The sequence below is a fragment of the Colias croceus genome, chromosome Z (assembly GCF_905220415.1).
Source record: "Colias croceus chromosome Z, ilColCroc2.1".
Lineage (NCBI taxonomy): Eukaryota > Metazoa > Arthropoda > Insecta > Lepidoptera > Pieridae > Colias > Colias croceus.
Window position 1 is genome coordinate 16,765,621 of NC_059568.1, and position 17,798 is coordinate 16,783,418.

General features: G+C 33.8%; 1 protein-coding gene across 1 annotated transcript in view; it reads right to left on the reverse strand.

Annotated features, from left to right (window-relative positions):
• Nucleotides 1–17,046, reverse strand: part of LOC123705232 (LIM/homeobox protein Awh) — a 38,628-nt gene extending 21,582 nt beyond the window's left edge. The window contains exon 1 of the mRNA XM_045653929.1: nt 16,936–17,046. Within this exon, the coding sequence (XP_045509885.1) occupies nt 16,936–17,001 (66 nt within the window). The 5' untranslated portion in view covers nt 17,002–17,046. The remainder of the gene's footprint in view (nt 1–16,935) is intronic.
• Nucleotides 17,047–17,798: the final 752 nt, after the last annotated feature.

Genomic DNA, 17,798 nt, shown 5'->3' on the forward strand with positions numbered 1-17,798 from the left:
ATATGTAAATGCCAAAATTGAAGGTGTTGTTTCTCGCTGCAACAGACAGGGTTTTTTTGCAAAGTGATAAGTAACGGAATTTTTAATAGACACTTTGCTCTGCGCAGGGGATCCGCTTTAATGTTAGATAAAATCTATTGCTTTCTAGATATTTGAAGTGAAACTTCTTTATCGTGGTTGGAAAAAAATTTAGTGTAACATTTTTTCGTTACTCGCGACATTTTTCCGTTACTCGCCATCTTTTTCTTATCCCTACCACGCGAGATTCAACGTATTTCTGTAAAGTTGCATATAATAATTTCAATAGCCACCTTCCGATTCCATCATCAAATCAGCTCCATGTCATGATAATGTTTCATCGCTATCCAATTTACATACCTACGTACATATATAAAATTTCAGCTCAATCGGTTACCGGGAAGTGAAACAAAGTTACTTGCTACATTCCTTTAAGTCATCGAGTAGGTACAGACAAAAATGCTCATAAAATAAAAACTACTGGGCCTAGCCGAATAAAATTTGTATGGGACCAATTCGACACCATCCCGCATCGAACACAAAAAGTAACACGTAAATCGGTTCAGAAACCTCGGAGTAATCGATGTACCTACATACATAAAAAAAAATACCGGCCGAATTGATAACCTTTTTGAAGTCTGTTAAAAATAATATTTATTATTCCCGCAGAACACATAAAAGCGCTATATATATAAATTAAAACTAACAAGCAATCATTATTATAGGAAAGTCATTAAATATTTTATCGTTAGTCTTAAAACATTTTCCCTTCATTGTATCAAAGCTCCACTGAATCGGATAAATTTTAAATTTGTTTCTAAGTTGATTACCTAGCAGTTGAACGCAAAGCTTGTCCAGTGTCCAGTGTCCACATTCAAACATTGAATTCAGAAACTTTATTTTGTTATAATTAAATGAGTTATTTGGATTGTTTTATTTGAGTTGGAAATAAGTACAAGAAACAATCTTGCGGATAATTTTCAACAATAAACTAAAACTCATTTGAGAAACGCAGTTAATTAAAACAAAGTTACCCAGATTCATATTTTATAGCATGGTTACAAGCGCTATATTTAACCGACTGCTAAATTATTATTATCAGATAAAACGAACATAATATTTATTTGGTGATAGAGCTGCAGACGTAGTTTTGTAATTTATTTTCCTATCGAGAAAAATACTCCCACACCCGTTTATTGACTTCAGAACCGAATAATAATATGTCTGGAATATATGGTGAAGTTGTATCCTTGTTATGATTCCTTCCTTTTAAACATCCATACTAATATTATAAATGCGAAAGTAACTCTGTCTGTCTATCTGTAACTCAATCACGCCTCAACTACTGAACCAATTTTCATGAAATTTGGTATGGAGATATTTTGATTCCCTAGAAAGGACATAGGCTACTTTTTGTCCTGGGAACATGACGCAATCCCGGATATCCCACGGGAACGGGAACTATGCGGGTTTTTCTTTGACTGACTTTCATAAAGTTGAACACACTCGTATCATAACCTTAAAAGCTAGGGGAGACATGGATTTATTTCTATGACCTTTTTACAAGAGATGTAAGAAATATATTTCGTTAATTTTATTACAATTTCAAAAAATTATAACCAGTCATTGGATTGATTGATAGTTTATTTCCAAGGTTTAGCCATTGCTAGCCAGCTGTAGAGCTGTGTTATTATTTAATTTTTTATGTTAACATAATTACTAATTACCAAGTAATTTTTACATACTGAGTTATTTTTTTAAGCATCACATAGACATAAGATGTCAGTAGATACTACTGAAACTTTTTTTTCCTTCCTTAAAGTACCTTCAATTTTGCTCATAGAATTATAAAAAATAATGCATAAGTATAGAATAGCAATACAAAGTAAAGTTGCTCAAAGTAAGACAAGTAAGTGGGAGGAAGATAAATAACGTTCCCGCGCTGATTGTAAGAGATAAACCATCAAACAAAAACGTCGGCATATACGTACTTGTATATTATGTATCTGTTTGAAACCTCTATATATAGATATATATAGATACCTAGTAATATTCCCAACGGTACGAACATTTAAAATTATCTCTATCAGCAAAGTACCTATATTTACTGACATTTATTTTTCTTAGAACAACAAACTACACAGTTTAATTATATTTCAGAATTATACGTAAGTACCTACATTTTCCTCAAAGCTATTTTTATATCTTGAAATTGCCTTATGAAAATTAATGTAATTTTGATGAAAGTGATCTGGAAGTTATTTCATCGTAAGGTATCAAAGAAAAATGACCTAAAATTATAATTGTTATTATCTTAAATCAATAGTGAGTGACCTTGTTTCCCGTATATTTGCGTCTGTCTCTAGCCGTACAATGTCGTTTAATTCATTTCATGCTCGGTCGACAGACGACAGGCCAGCATTGAAATGGAACAATCATAATTACTTTGACTTACAATATTATCGTGGATAACGGAATCGACGTTTCGTTTACCAATCGTAAGAGAGAAAGCTCAAAATATTTTAATTACCTCAACTAGAATATAAAATAGAGTCGGAACTCCATAACAGGGAACGGTCTCCGCTTCATAGGGTATTAAGTAATAAACAGCCAATAAAGATCCGTCGGCCGGTCGGTCGGCGTCGGCGCAGCGGTAATTACCGACAATTAGAGCCCGTGTCCCGAGCTGAGCCCGCGCCCCGTCGAGAACAACCTATTTATTGCATATGGGAAACAAAAAATCTGATACTCTTCAAAGTCCCGACTGCAGCTCTGTTTTGGGACAAACATTTTGTTTGTTTAATGTTTTTTTTGCGGATGTTCTGTCTTATTTGGAGATGATAGAGCTGTAGAGTTTGTGTATTTCTGACAAATATATAGTAGAGGTATACGATGTATGAAAACAATGAAGGCTCTACCTTAGGATTTTTACTAGAGATAGAATGTACAATCTACAGATACAATATAATAAATAATGTAATGCATGCAGCTGATGATGGTAGCAAATTTGTATCAAATGAAGTAAGTGTATAATGTATATATATACTATATAGATGAAAATCTCTGTGTATTTTATAACAAGATGTAAAAAATAACATTTTCAAATTACGTTGGTAAAAATAGATAAATTAAAACGTTAAAGCAGTAAAATTTCAAGATGAAAACAACGCTGAAACAAACGTTTATCGTAAGTAATAATGACGTGTTCGTGATACGATATTTCCATTTATTTACGCTATAACTTGAATGTTACTTTTTGTAGTTGAATGCTGAAGCAAAATAATTACAGTTAAATACAGAAAAAGTGACATTTCTGGGAGATAAAAAGTAAATCACAGTGTGAGCAGCTAATAAATTATTTCGAATTCTAAAACCTCACGGAAGCAATTAACTAATAATAAAAAGATTTTGTGTAATTTTTATGATGCATAAAACATTCAGAGATGTTTTGCTTTTGAAAACTTTTCTTTTTACATTGATTTTACAAGCTACAATTGCGACTTTTTTATAAATTTTTAATTATCCAACATTTACTCAACTTGATAAATTTATTACCTAACGATATGTACGAGCTAATTTAATGATAACTAAAACGTTAATAAATCATAGTAATGGAAGGAAATATAGGAATCCCGTTCAACTGCACCTTAAAATATAAGCTTTTAGAGGAAAATTAAGATTATATATGCTGATACATTATGTATATATGTAAATATTTATTAAATTACCTTTACATTATCATTTCTTTTAAATAGGTAAAAACACCGCTAAGTCCCGCTATTATACCATTATTCCTTAAGTATCAAGTGGATTTAAAAAGGGTCTCTCCATCAAATTTTAAAGTATATTGAAAACGGACAAAGCTGATTCAATCCAATATAGAATTGGAGGATCGAATGGATCATAACATTAAAAGCTATGAAGCAAGACGATCGTACGAATATGGTTATAGCACTTATAGCTAATAGTGGCGAGGCGTGAGGCGGGCGGCGCGGGGCGGGCGGGGCGCGGGGGCGAGGGGGGCGCCGGCGCGGGCGCATCGCAACTGTCAAATAACTCTCGCTCTAATAGGAGCGGCGAGCCTTGTGCCAACTATTAATCCCGTACGCTATTTACGTTAATGCCCTACGAACTCTTATTGACGTATAAACTTCGAATTTCTTTTTTTCTTAACAGCCGAAGGCGCCAGTTGCTCCTAAATATTAATAACGCTAGTTCTGTTCCTCGGTTTTAATTGCGTTCGGCTGGGAAGTAGTAAATTAGGCGGGCGCTTTAACGCGCATAGCGTTCTCAAACAAAATTGTAAACTAATTAAATGTTGTATAAGGTTGTATGTGAGCCGGCGCCGCTCGGCTGTTCAGCTCGGAACGAATCACGGCGCACGCGCACGGTGACGGCATGCCTCTGCGATGTACGCACTACACACCACCACCAGTGCTCAATCATTAATGCCAATACGACCATTCAGTCCTCTGGCCCTTTTGTAAAAACTTTAGTTTAACACCGTTAGATGCCATATGTTAATCATCATCATCATCAGGCCATAATGTTTCCACTGCTTGGACACGGGCCTCTTGTAAGGGATCAGCAGATTGCAGATTTTACATGTCCTCAAAGTTTTTGATTCTCCGATATGCCAATTTCCTGACGATGTTTTCCTTCACGGTTTAAGCAGTGGTGATGTTATAAACATGCGCAAATAAATTGAAAAATCAATTTATTTCCTGCACGCTCCCTTCGTCCCAAACTTCCAAGTTCCAACTTTTCGATTTGAAGTCCGAGGTCTTCACCACTGCTTGTTAATCCAACCCACGCCATAGGTAAATCAATTGAGTATAATAAAAACTGGGTTCGCCTTCCTTACAAACTTTTAGCTTTATTTTAGATTTTCAGTATATTTGCTTTGGTACCTAAATTTCATAGTTCAACTTCACTATTCTCCTTATAAAGGTATATTTAAGAATATTTCCTGGTTTTGAAAAATCATCAATTATATTGCTGTCATCATCTCGAGCTCCAACGGAGACGAAGTAGATGGCCGCAGGACAGATGCGTTTCACGTCTGTTTTTTGTAGAGGGCACTTGTTAATTGTCTTCTTCTTCTACGTTCTATTCAAATCTTTATACATAAAGCATTTTGAAACTTTAATGGTTGTCTTGTTGTTAAGATACCTTTATAGAAAATAGATATTTTACTGGTAGGTACAAATTGATCAATTAAATTTCAAACAATTTCTCTTCTAGAACTGAAATCCTAAATGCATGTAGAAATGTACTAACCGATGGAGACAGATGAATACTGTTACAAGACATTACAGTAGCGGGTGGACCAATTTTTAAATATAACTAAATACAATTATCTGATCTTCACAGGCACCTAAATAATATTGGTTAAAAAAATACCCAAAATATTTGTAATATCTTGAAACTGATACGTGAAGTTTTCTTTTAAACATTCTAAAGTGTAGAAATCTGACAAAAAATGAATGTGACGCGATATCGCCAGTTGGATCCACAAAATATTTCCAAAAGGTGTATGTGACATACACCTTTGACTACCTTCGAACATTAACATAACAATATTTAATAAAATCTGATTTTTGTAACATCATTAAAACGTAAACACCTCAAACATCATAATCTTAAAATATTTATGGCCGCCATTAGCCGAGATGGCGGGTAATTAAAGTTGCTAATAATGACGATATGGATCGCGAAACAGCGCGCACGCAGGTGTGAGGCGATCAGCGGCGCCTAGTGATGCGTTGACACTTATCGATAATATGGCCCTTTGGAGCACCTCAACTTACACCCGCAAGTATCTTACTTATGCGTATATCGAACATGTAAATAAAGTAAACTGTTATAAAATGTGCAATTAATTTACTTCGATCTCAGTCGACATTCGTAATATGGATAACTCGATTATTCTTTATCAAATATTTATAGTTCTAATACGAGAAATTCATTATAATTAGTTTGTAATAAATAAACGTAGATAACGGATACGTTCATCATGTTGCATGTTAATCCGATCATTTAATTGAGGACATACTTAGATTCCTTTCAAGAAATACAAACCTAGACTCGCAACCATTTTTCAAAATTAAACAAACCGTTCATCTCATAGGTCAAATTCATCTAACCTCTGAAAGCCTAGAACATATTCATCGACTAATCGATGTCGATAAACACTTCTCGTATCGGTGTCACTCGCCGCGGGGCGCCGCTCGTGCCTCCCCCCCTCCCCCTCCCCACCGCACGCCATTTGTACATAAATACCACCCATTGTCTACGCAAACATACCTAAAGTATTGTTTGCTACAACCGGTCCAACGCCCCGCTGTTTCGTGATTCTTCTCAGAATAAGGGAATCCCGGCCCGGTGGTCGGTACGAGCGTTATAAAATTAATGATTGCTTTAATGTGCGCAGACACACGAGGCGATAATGCGGTTACACCACAGTATCGACATGATTCATTGCGGCACACCACTATGTCGCTCTTACAGGATATCCTTGAGATGGACAAACTCTTCAAACACTGTAACTAGGGTTAGATATGGTTGAGTCTTGTTTTTTCACAAACAGTACGGTGGTTAACTAAGATTTGACTGTCGAGGGAAATCTTGAATTAGCAATACTTAGGTCAGAAGTTGCAGATATACCAGTCCAACTTATCGCTCTCATATCCATACATGAACATTGCGCCTATAGTGATGATCAATTCTTTGCTATTTGCGAATCTTATTGCAATTAGCCGTGACGGACGATTTCTAAAGATTATTATGTAATTCTAGAGTAAGAGTACGACATATGGAAAATAGAAATAGTAACAGGAAAATAAAATAAACACATCGTTACATATTTGACGTACACATTTGAAGCCCACCGACAACTGTGCCCAGAAGCCGCTGTATTTGTTCTTGCTTAGCCGAATTTTCAAAATAACAGCCATTATTTACACAAAATATTATTTGATCAATGCTCAATGAGAAAAGATGGTCTGTATATGAAAATGAGTTTTACATGACTGGAATAAAGACGTGTTTACTTTACAAAGCTGTGTTCATTTTAAAAACTGAAATAATTGACACAAGTGACTACCTATACTGTCTCACTGAGTACACACCTGTAGTAGCAGACAAAAAGTGTCTCTGTCTTTAATAGGTAAGGTCGTTAATTGATTGGTCTACGTATGGAAACACGTTATTTTGAAAAGAAATAATATAGACGTAGTAATAAAGATGTCAGAAGGCCGTAGTTTGTGTTTCCCACTGACTTTTCGAGGCGCGACCTACATTCTTTGTTTCTACATGATATGAAACTATTTACCTCAATTATACGGGCCTTTTGAACACATTGATGTGTTTATAAAAAGCCATTTGTTGTTTTGTAATAGTTTTGATTTGGGATTTTTTTATTGGCATCGATATTTTTTTTGAAAAATCTCTGCCTGGAACTGCAAGCCGTCCGGCACGTCTGCTAGGACTCGTTATCTAATGATAACAAAAAAGCTAGAAACATTATACGGTAAAAATTTTTAACATAAAAAATTCAAATACTAAAACACAATGCTATATGAGCAAGAACAAACAATTATTTGCTTGGCAAGGCAACGGCCATAAATAATAGGATGTAAGCTCTGTATAATACAAACATAGCTTTTAGATATCAATAACATACTTATACATGACGCTGTCAATAAACACCAATGGGCAATAATGAACTCGTTACAATGCGAATAGAAAAACCGTAATTGAACGGCGAGCAAAACGCTTAAAGGCGGACTAAAAATACATAGAATGTGCGTCTTTTACAAAAAGTTTGTCGACATTAATTACAGATTACGATTTTCGATATATATATGAAGCGCCGCAGCCTCACCGAGGCGATAAACATGAAAAACACGGCGAAGACACAAATTGATAAATTACTCAGAGGACACGCATAATCCTTCCAAATGATTCCCTATTGAGCGCCTTTCTGACCGCTGCCTTGTTCGGGGGCTATTATAGCGCTATAAAACTTGCTCTGGTGTTATTTGGTAGAGGAGTTTTATGGCTTGTCTTTACAAACTCGAGTGGAGTTTTGATTTGACTGTTTCAAATAGTAATTAGTACAGAAAGTGGAGATTTGTGGCCCTGTTTTATGGTAGCGTACGCAAACATAAAGGCTGTGGATGTGGATATAGGTCACTTTTATGTCGTAACTTTTTATTTAAAACATATTCATTTTTATTAGATTTTAATAGTTCATTAAATGATGTCCGTACGTTAGGTTTCATTATTATATTAAATTTTTTTTTGGTATTTTTTTTTCTACCATCCATATTACCCAATAATAAAACATGATTAACCAAAATTCCTTTTGCAAAAACAAAAAAGGAATCGCTTTCAAATTTCTTACAACAATTTTTACAAAACATTTTTGCGGTATTGAATTTTTGACACTTAATTGTTTAAACATTCTTTTTAATAATTCCGTGTATATTTAACAGCGCGTCAGTGGTGCTCGGCCCTAACTCCAGAAGTGTGGATCGGATGATATACGGCTTGCATTGTGTGCCTCCCATTTGTAAGTTACACCTTGTAGTTTGTACCTCTAATAATAATTCCGTAATGAAAAATGTTGGCCCCTGATAAATGCCTGTTATGCATTATGGTAATGCGATGTAACGATCTTTTAGATCTCACCGAATTCGATGGCTATCCACATGGTGTCTAGGAATTAAGAAATCTTTGTTATTTGCAATATTATTAGAAATGTAAATAAAGAATGAAGAGAAGAAAATATGTAATATAATCAACAATCTGCGATATACTTATGACGTATAAAAAATTAAAATTCAGTGAAAAATAAAATAAAAGATTTAAAAAAATTAGAGCATATTGTGTTGAATGTAAAGATCTGACCTCTAGAGTAAGTTTTTAGGTACTAGACATCGTCATCCTAAGTACCTACTTACTACTTATACTACTTATAAGGAGCAAGAAAAAAATGAAGAAAAAAGAAACCGCAATCTATACATTAAATCTGTAGAAGGGTCAATTCTGTACATTGAAAATATTGAAAAAATAAATAGCACTGTGTGTTACTGGATCGATACTAAGCCCTATTTGGGCTGTGATTAAAAAAATTTTTGTCTGTCTGTCTGTCTGTCTGTATGTCAGATATCACGTGAAAACTAACGGTTCGATTTCGATGAAACTTGGTATAATTATACCTTATTATCCTGGGCGTAAGATAGGATACTTTTTATCCTGGAAAAATACGTAGAAAAAAATTAACCTTAATTTTTTAGTTTTATCCATAGACGTTGTTCTGTAGAACTACGAACACACGTTGCGTATTATTATAGGCCTAGCCGTATTTGGGTCCAAGATATTTATAAGATGTCATTGTCAGAGTTACCTACTCAAAATGGAGAAATAAACCATCCACGCGAAGACCGACATCCGCGCGGACGGAGTTGCGGGCGGAAGCTAGTCATGTAATGAAGTACCTATCATTCTAAACAAATCAAACTTTGATGTACTCGTAACGAGCATTGAACGGTATCAGACACGAAATATTGGATCGTGTCTCACAATACGCAACAATACTGGTTTCCTTATTAGCCTTATTATTGTGACTCCTGCGATGCCTTCAATAAACTTTGATGTTCAACACAATTAATAAAAATCATATCCAACCCTTTAGCCGTCACGAGGCGTGGGTGAAATATGTTTTCTTTGGCGTGAGGGTTTTTTGGTCCTTTGTCTGTCTGTCACTAGCGAGTAGCGACCACTAAACGCATCTGTTTGGATGGACCTCTAGTGATAGTGCCTTCGTGTTGTTAGTTCTAATATTTTTTACTTACACTTAAGGAGTTTAAGTTATAGTTCAAATTCTTTGCATTGTATTTGTTTTTCTATAATATATTGAGCACTATTTGTTTTTTCCTGTGATTGAAAATTTTCTAATTATGATGTTTAAAGAAAATCAGGTTGCCAATAATCGGAAAAATAACTACATATATGTATTTACAAAAAAAAGAAACACAGGACTTCTAGTACTATTACTCGAAATTGATTCTACAGATAAACTTCAATAATTTAAAACGTTAAAATAAATCCTTAATTATATTTCTTAACCATATTTCGATAACGTTATACTGGTGCATCACTAGGAGGCATAAATCAGCAGAGTCGCCAACAAAGCGCGAGCGTTAGGTCCATCCGTCTCTGACACAAGGAGTATAAACAGTTTGCCACGGGTGAACGATACGGGGCTATCAATTTTACTAAATTATGCTCTTGGTGTTAGGAAAAAATAAGAAGGAACAGCCAAGTGGTAGGGAAATTGAGTAAAATTAAATTATAACAGTTTTTGGCGCTAGGTTAGAATAAGGTGAATTTAAAATTACTTTAAATAACAACCCTAATAACTATTATGTGTAGAAAAGCTACGAAAAATTAGGATTGGTAATAATTTTACGTAAACATGATAGTAAATTCATGGTACAGTTGAAGAAACACGAAATTTGTTTATCATAGTTAGATATAGTTTTGTGCAAAAACGGAAGATTAAGTTCTTGAAATGAAGTTTTAAGTCCACATTTATAAAAATGAAATATAATGGCTTAAAATTCATATACTTTTTAGTATCTAGACTTTCTCACGAGTCTTATATTAAGAGGCTATGTTGATAATTCGTACCAACTTACAATGTGTTAAAGCCACGGTTCCACTGAAACAAAACGTTAATAATCAGATGTAAAGCTGACTCTTTCCTACTAAAATGTGGCATTATAATTTTGTGGTGATATTATTTTTATAACTTACTTAGTATTGCTACATTATGTAAAAATAAGTAGCTCATAAAGATAGATATTAAATTGATGAAACCTTACGCATGTAAAATATTAATTAGGACACATCTTTCAAGAATTTGAGTTGTAATACATAATTTCAGTGCTGTTATAAATTTTGGAATAGAAACAGACTTATTTGAGAATACTTCTTACGTAAAATAAGATTATATAAGTAGATGACTCAAATTTTGAGCCACTGTTATTGTTATGTTTTAAGTGAAGGATTAAGTAACGTTAAAAAGAGTGAATATTTGATGAACAATCAATTTGAGTTCATCTCCCACTCGAGTGAGGCTGTGGTACAAGCTAAGGAAAAAAATGTGGGTTCTTTATAGTTATTAACTACATTTATTTTTCTTTATTATAAGGAAACCTAAACTATATATATTTAATAATTTATAAATGTGTATTTATACTATATATATAATATATATTTAACTTAGAATATTTAAATAAAAAAAATATTTTACTTAAATTTTGAAACGTTTCCAATGATGCAATTGAGATCGTTGAACCCGATTTACAGAAATACGACGCTTTATTAATACAATCAGTTGATATCTAAATGTAAAATGCTCGATATAAGTTGCAAATATAATTGAATTCTCTTAAAGAAACCTATTTCACCTTGTACTCGTTGTTCCCAGTTCATTACCACGCTGTTCGATAGACGGCGCCTACGCATGTGACGCCGGAATTCATTACAGAATTAATCTTTAATAAATTTTACATTTAATATCAGAATGGAGACAAATTAGAGACTAAGCGGAAATTTTCAATTGTATATTTAAGATTAATTGAGTTCTCTCTCGGCTAAATTGCAATAAATACCTACATATGAAAATACTAATATTATGTATAAGAAAAATTCAAGTAGGATTTTTACCGGTGTCAACTATTATAACAAAATTGATTAGAATAAAAAAGAGGCTTTGTTTGGAAATGTAGTTTGTTTTTCCATGCATTTTAACATAATAATATTTAAGTAGTAAACATCGTTAATTATTGTGGTACGGAACCCCAATCAGAACGGCTAGTCACGCGGCACAATGCGCCCGCGCTGCACTTTGTTTATTTATTATTATTTGTACCAACGATAACACAACTTTACACTTATAACCAAAATAATATAAAAAACTAAAACACCCAGCATATAACCTAAAAATAATATAAAACATTTACTAAAATTTTCTGACGTTAATGATACTGTGTAAAAATTTTAATTTATAAAGAAATATTTATTGAGTTTGGAAGTCCCTATCAAATGCCAAAGTTGTAAGAGACGATACGCTTTAAAACATCTGCCCATGATCGGCGTATATTATAGGTAGATATTATAATATTATGTCCAACCACTTATTTAAATATTCGGTTCTAATCTTGTTTTATTCAATGGGATAATACGGTAAACGTTTCAAATGTCGTAAGTACCGCAGAAGTAAGGACCAATTTGGACTGAAAGCCAATAAAACAATACAAATCATTTTGCATGCGGTAAGAGCGGCGTGTGCGGCGGGGGTGGCTTGTGCGGCGGGCGCGGCGGGTGAGGCGCGGGGAACAAAGCGCAAAGGTCAGGACATCGACTTAACCCATCAGGATCAATACTCAAAGAAGACATTTGCGTTCGAAGAGTGATACATTCGTATCATTAATATCGCCTTTGAGCCGGTGGCAGCGCCGCAGGGCTCCGGCAACGCGTTAGCGGCAAAGCGGCCGCTGCCATAACTCTCCCGCTCGAATAACTTTGGGAATCGTATCGAATCGACGACAGGCGACACGCCATCGATTTATCGACTGCACCCGATAATCCGATTTCGTGTCCCACTCGCTTCCATTGCTTTTGGAATACCGATATCATTATGTTCGAACGTTACTCGACGCACCGGAATATTCATGTTCCTATGAAATTATAACTATTGATACAATTTTATTTAAACATTTAGACTTAAGGTTATTCTTAAATTAATTATCTCTATAGGTACCTAAGTATATGCCTTTAATGCATTAATTTACATCGAACTGAATCGTCTAATTTTTTCTTTAATAATATAGTCTTTGAACAATTTCCTAACGTTATGTTGTAGAAAAGTATTTCAAAATTTTCGTATGTAAAAGATTAATAACTTTTAAATATACGACGTATTTAAAATTTATTCACAGTCTGACTTGAATTATAATAGGAAAATGCTATTTAAAATCATAAAGTATTCAATTCGTAATAAGTATTCTCAGCGATATGAACAAGATAACGGGCCGTATCAAACGATATTATTATTTAAATACTTGTAAAATAACGCTCCATACTTAATACTCGTTTCCCAGATCTTTTGAGGATTGCCGCTGAATTAATTTTCACATCGCATTGTTATAATTAGCTGAAAGGCTGAGAATCTCGCTCGAAGCTCGCTCACCCGTTGATGTCTTTACCTTGCACTCTGCAGCGCGTAGCTTGCTATCTACTCAAAACTTTTTTGTTATAATATAAACTTAGAGTATCGCATGAAAAGTTGTAATATTTAGTCATTGGAAAGAGCGATAACGTATATTTTACTTTGAATAATTGTATAATATTAAGATATCGTGAATTATAAAATTCCAAGTGATTTCATATGAGCTACGTTTATTTGTGTTTTGTATCTTGCAACCTTTTACAAAAATATTTCATTTTAAAATACATTTTACAGTTCAAATAGCATGACTTTATTTTGCTATTTGCAATATGTGTAGCTATATCAAAGCTATATTTTATGAAACATCTTGTGATCTATTCTATAATTCATTTCCAGCTATTTTTATGGTAATGTGTTTAATTTATTATACATAATTGATGTATAAAAAGGCAGCTAAATACCTACAACATTTAAATAATTGACAACTTATTTAATAAAATATTTTTTTTTCACAATTTACTTACAATGTTTAAAATATTCTTTTAATTTATATTATTATCATTTATGTTCTCATATAAATATTGAACTACCGTCAAATTTCTAATGTTTCAACTAATTATGTTATTGAATATAAAACGATTGAAAATGTTTACAAGTCAATATTAAAATAAGTACATTCACCCAATGCCTAGGCCCTAGGTAATTGAATAATTTGACATCCTGAACTAATTTATATAACATATGGCATTGAACCTGACCCTAGATCGATTTAGGCTTTGCTAAATTGGAGACCTGCTGGGAATGTCTCTGTACCGCTTGAACTTCAATATAATTGAAACGCTCATTTAATTTAGAATAAATGCTATGTATAAGAGTCAGTATTTGTATGTTTTTTATAAAAAATGATTCCCGACGATTTAACCAATAATTGTTTGACGTTAATTTATAATTATTGCAATGCTTACAAAACCTGCAATGTACGTGTTACGCCTGCAGTAGGCACTTTATAGTCTCCTTTTTCTACTTGAAATAAAAAATATGAGCATGAAATTAAATCACATTTAATTATGTAAAATTATGTCCCATTCAGGTCCATTTAACGTTTCTTATCGATACCGTTGCGCCTTGAAGAATTCCAATTTTCTTGTTTCAAGCTGTTTTGCTCTTAGCGATACAGATTTCCGCCAAATCTTCCACAAATACTTTAACTTTTCTTGTGTACCAGTTAACACCAACTTATCAATGAAATGTTCTTAGCTATAAACGTTTCACGTTTAGTGTCAAACGTGCGTTTTTCTATAAGTCTTATCCCAATTTTCTAATATCAACGATAAAACTATGAATTATTGGAGTTTACTCACGACTAACTTACAAAAGCTCATGTCCTATAGCTTATATGGTATTAGAAAATATTTTAGAGCTAGTACTTTAGTTTTACAATTTTTCACTTTATATAAACACTGGATAGATCAATCGGCAGTGCGGATATCTCACCGCTCATAAACTACAATGTTTGCGTCGTTAAGCTGACCGCGGCTGCGTCCGCGCCGGCATCATGCCTCTTCGGCATTATACTTTGTAAATCAATGCTTGATTGACTTGATCTTAAATTGTATACATAATTTATTATTTATGGATGTTCCCGCTTTGGTTTTTGTTTGGAATTAATTTCGGTTTTCGATCCAAATGTTGAAAGTTAATTATTATTAATATCGTTTTGAAATTGTCGTCTTTTCTACTTTTGTTTATTTAGATGTTCAATCTAACGTTATGGTTAGATAATATGTATTTAATAAAAAAATGATAGGAAAATGGTGAACATGTCGTTCTACTTACCTATATATACATAAAATCATTGTCTACAATTTATATTATTTAAATTGCCAAAAGCTTTTGATTATATTGTGTTTCGATTGATATCTTGATTTAAAGTTTAAACATTAACAAACCACCACCATCTGATAGAACTTTCAATAATTTGCAATTTCAAGCTATAAAGTTGTAATTTTTCTAACAGCAATTAAGATTTAATTAACGTGAAATGTGTGTGAGTGCGAGCGGAGCGCGGGCCGCGGCCGAATCCGCGTCAGATTTGAAATTCAAATGCGACTAAATTTAGCCCTCAGACCTGCCGACGGACGCAACTGCTTCGTGAGCAATACGACTGTATAGCCTATAGCCTCAGTCCGACTGGTTAACAACCCATACTACATCCCAAACATGTTTGGGTATTATAAATGCAGTTTTAAAAACAAATATGCAATGCATTAGCATGCTACACGCAGGATGGACATTTAGTTCTGTAAATAGAGCGATCTGTTTTTAATTTTTCTCTTTTATCAATCTATTTTTAAGTAGTGCTGTGTAGCACTAGATAATTTAAAAAAGTCCGTACAATCAAGTAATCAGCAAATTGCAATTTATCGGGAAATAAAGGGTATTTCCTTTAAAGTTCTAGGATTTATTTCTATGTCACTCCCACACCTAAACAAGTTACCTATTTGTAGAGTTCTCGGACACGGATCTAGAACTCTTCCAATTTCCAGACTCTAAAAATAGTTTTCCACGAAGCTTCTTACAAAAATATTTCAAAATAAATATCGATAATAAATAAATATTGAATTTACTCGTGAATAACATTCGCAGAATATCATTTTAATTATAGCTTCGAGACGCAAAAAATCTACAAGTTTACGTTGGCGAGCTCTATCAACTAACTGTCATTTGATTATGCTTGAAATATTGTACACTACATTTCCAGTCATAACTTTGGAATTTGTCATTTTAATGTATATTTTGTTTGACTTCATTTATTAATTATTAATATATTTAATTAAAAGTGTCTAGACATGCATAATTATTATAAAAAAAAGGTAGGTAATATGGAGTTTCTTGCCGATTCTTCTCCATAGATACTGCTTTCCGAATCGGTGGTAAATGTTAAAAATATGTATTGACGTTTCAAAAGTGCTTCTCGAAGAAGTCTTATTGAATAAATAAATGTTTGAGTTTGAGTTTAGAATAAAATATATTTTTATATTTATTTATCAGGTAGGTAAGGTAAGGCTATGCCAGACGCCAAAAAGAGCCAAAAATAAAAAATATCCTTTTATTTTTGGCTCTTAACTATAATATATGTAGGTAGTTTACATATTATAACACAGTTACCTGCACAACCTACACTATTTACCCTTAGTTTATATCTTATAATTTATAATTTATTTATTAAACCTGAAATAATTTAGATATTACGAAGAATAGAGGAAATACCTACTTATTAGATCCTTTCGTTCCCATTGGATTAAGTAGCAATTATCTATAGCACAGAATACATAATAGTAGCTAAACGCTATCTATAGTTTAAATTTTAATAATAATAATTTTTCCGTCCATTTTTCACATTGAAAGCTGTAAGTGTTGTCCTTTAGTAGGTACCTACTGATTATGTTTGGCCTAAAATTGTTAATCGCGTGATCAGGTGATAGGGATCAAACTTGAACCCTAAATTAATACATATTGCTAATAAATGTGGTGTCTTCCTGCGCCAAATCTAATAATTACTGAAAATGACAATTGTTTACCATGCTAATAATTTGGCATGAACACTAATCATCAAATACAGTTCCAAAGCTGTGCTTTTTGCGAATGCCATGGAATCTCCCGGTGGACCTTACCTTCATGTCTGTGCGACAGGCGACACTAATCTTCTGGCACAAAACAAAAGCACACGCAGGTCTCATACACACATCGTACACTCGCGGTCGGGGCGACCACTCGCGGCAACTGTTAAGTCCAAACTAAGTTGGCGAGGCGGCGCCAAGCGGGCCCCCCGTGCGGGCCTCCTGCGCGGGTCGGCCTGCCATTGGTCGGCCGCGGCGGGCGTGTCCGTCCATATGTACGCTCCGATGTGTCCGCTGCTGTAATCATACTGGGGACTCTGATGTGGATAAATCGAAATGGATCTCTATATTTTTTTTTGTATGCAGCGGGAATACGGTTATGGCCACGCTATGGTCGCGTAAGTCTAAAAGAAATAGTGTAATCGGTGGCAGCCTTTGTCGTGCTGTCATAATTATTACTTCTATGCCATTCCGCTGGATAAGGAATTGTGGAGATTTGCACTTTACTAAATTATACTTGAAAAGTTTGCGATTGTCGATGTCGGAGTAAACAAAATGGTTTTCCAAAACCCAAACAGGTTTCCTAGATAATATAAATGTTACCTACCTTTAGCCTAAAACATAATCTTATGTGAATAGACCTTTAATTCCACCGAAAGATCATCTAAATTCTAAACCTGAAAACTTTGATATTCCACAAATGTTGAATCATGCTATATGTGAGCTTTGAAAAGCTCTTTAAAAGTATAAAATTAATTTGTCAAATATTTAATACAACAACACCAACACATCATTGTCAAATATTTCGCTTAACTAATTATATAGAGCTAAAGCTCTACATTTGCCGCTCTTGTTACTCTTTTGAGATCATTTCAGGAACAATATAGGACTTTTATATTTCATAACACTATAAAATG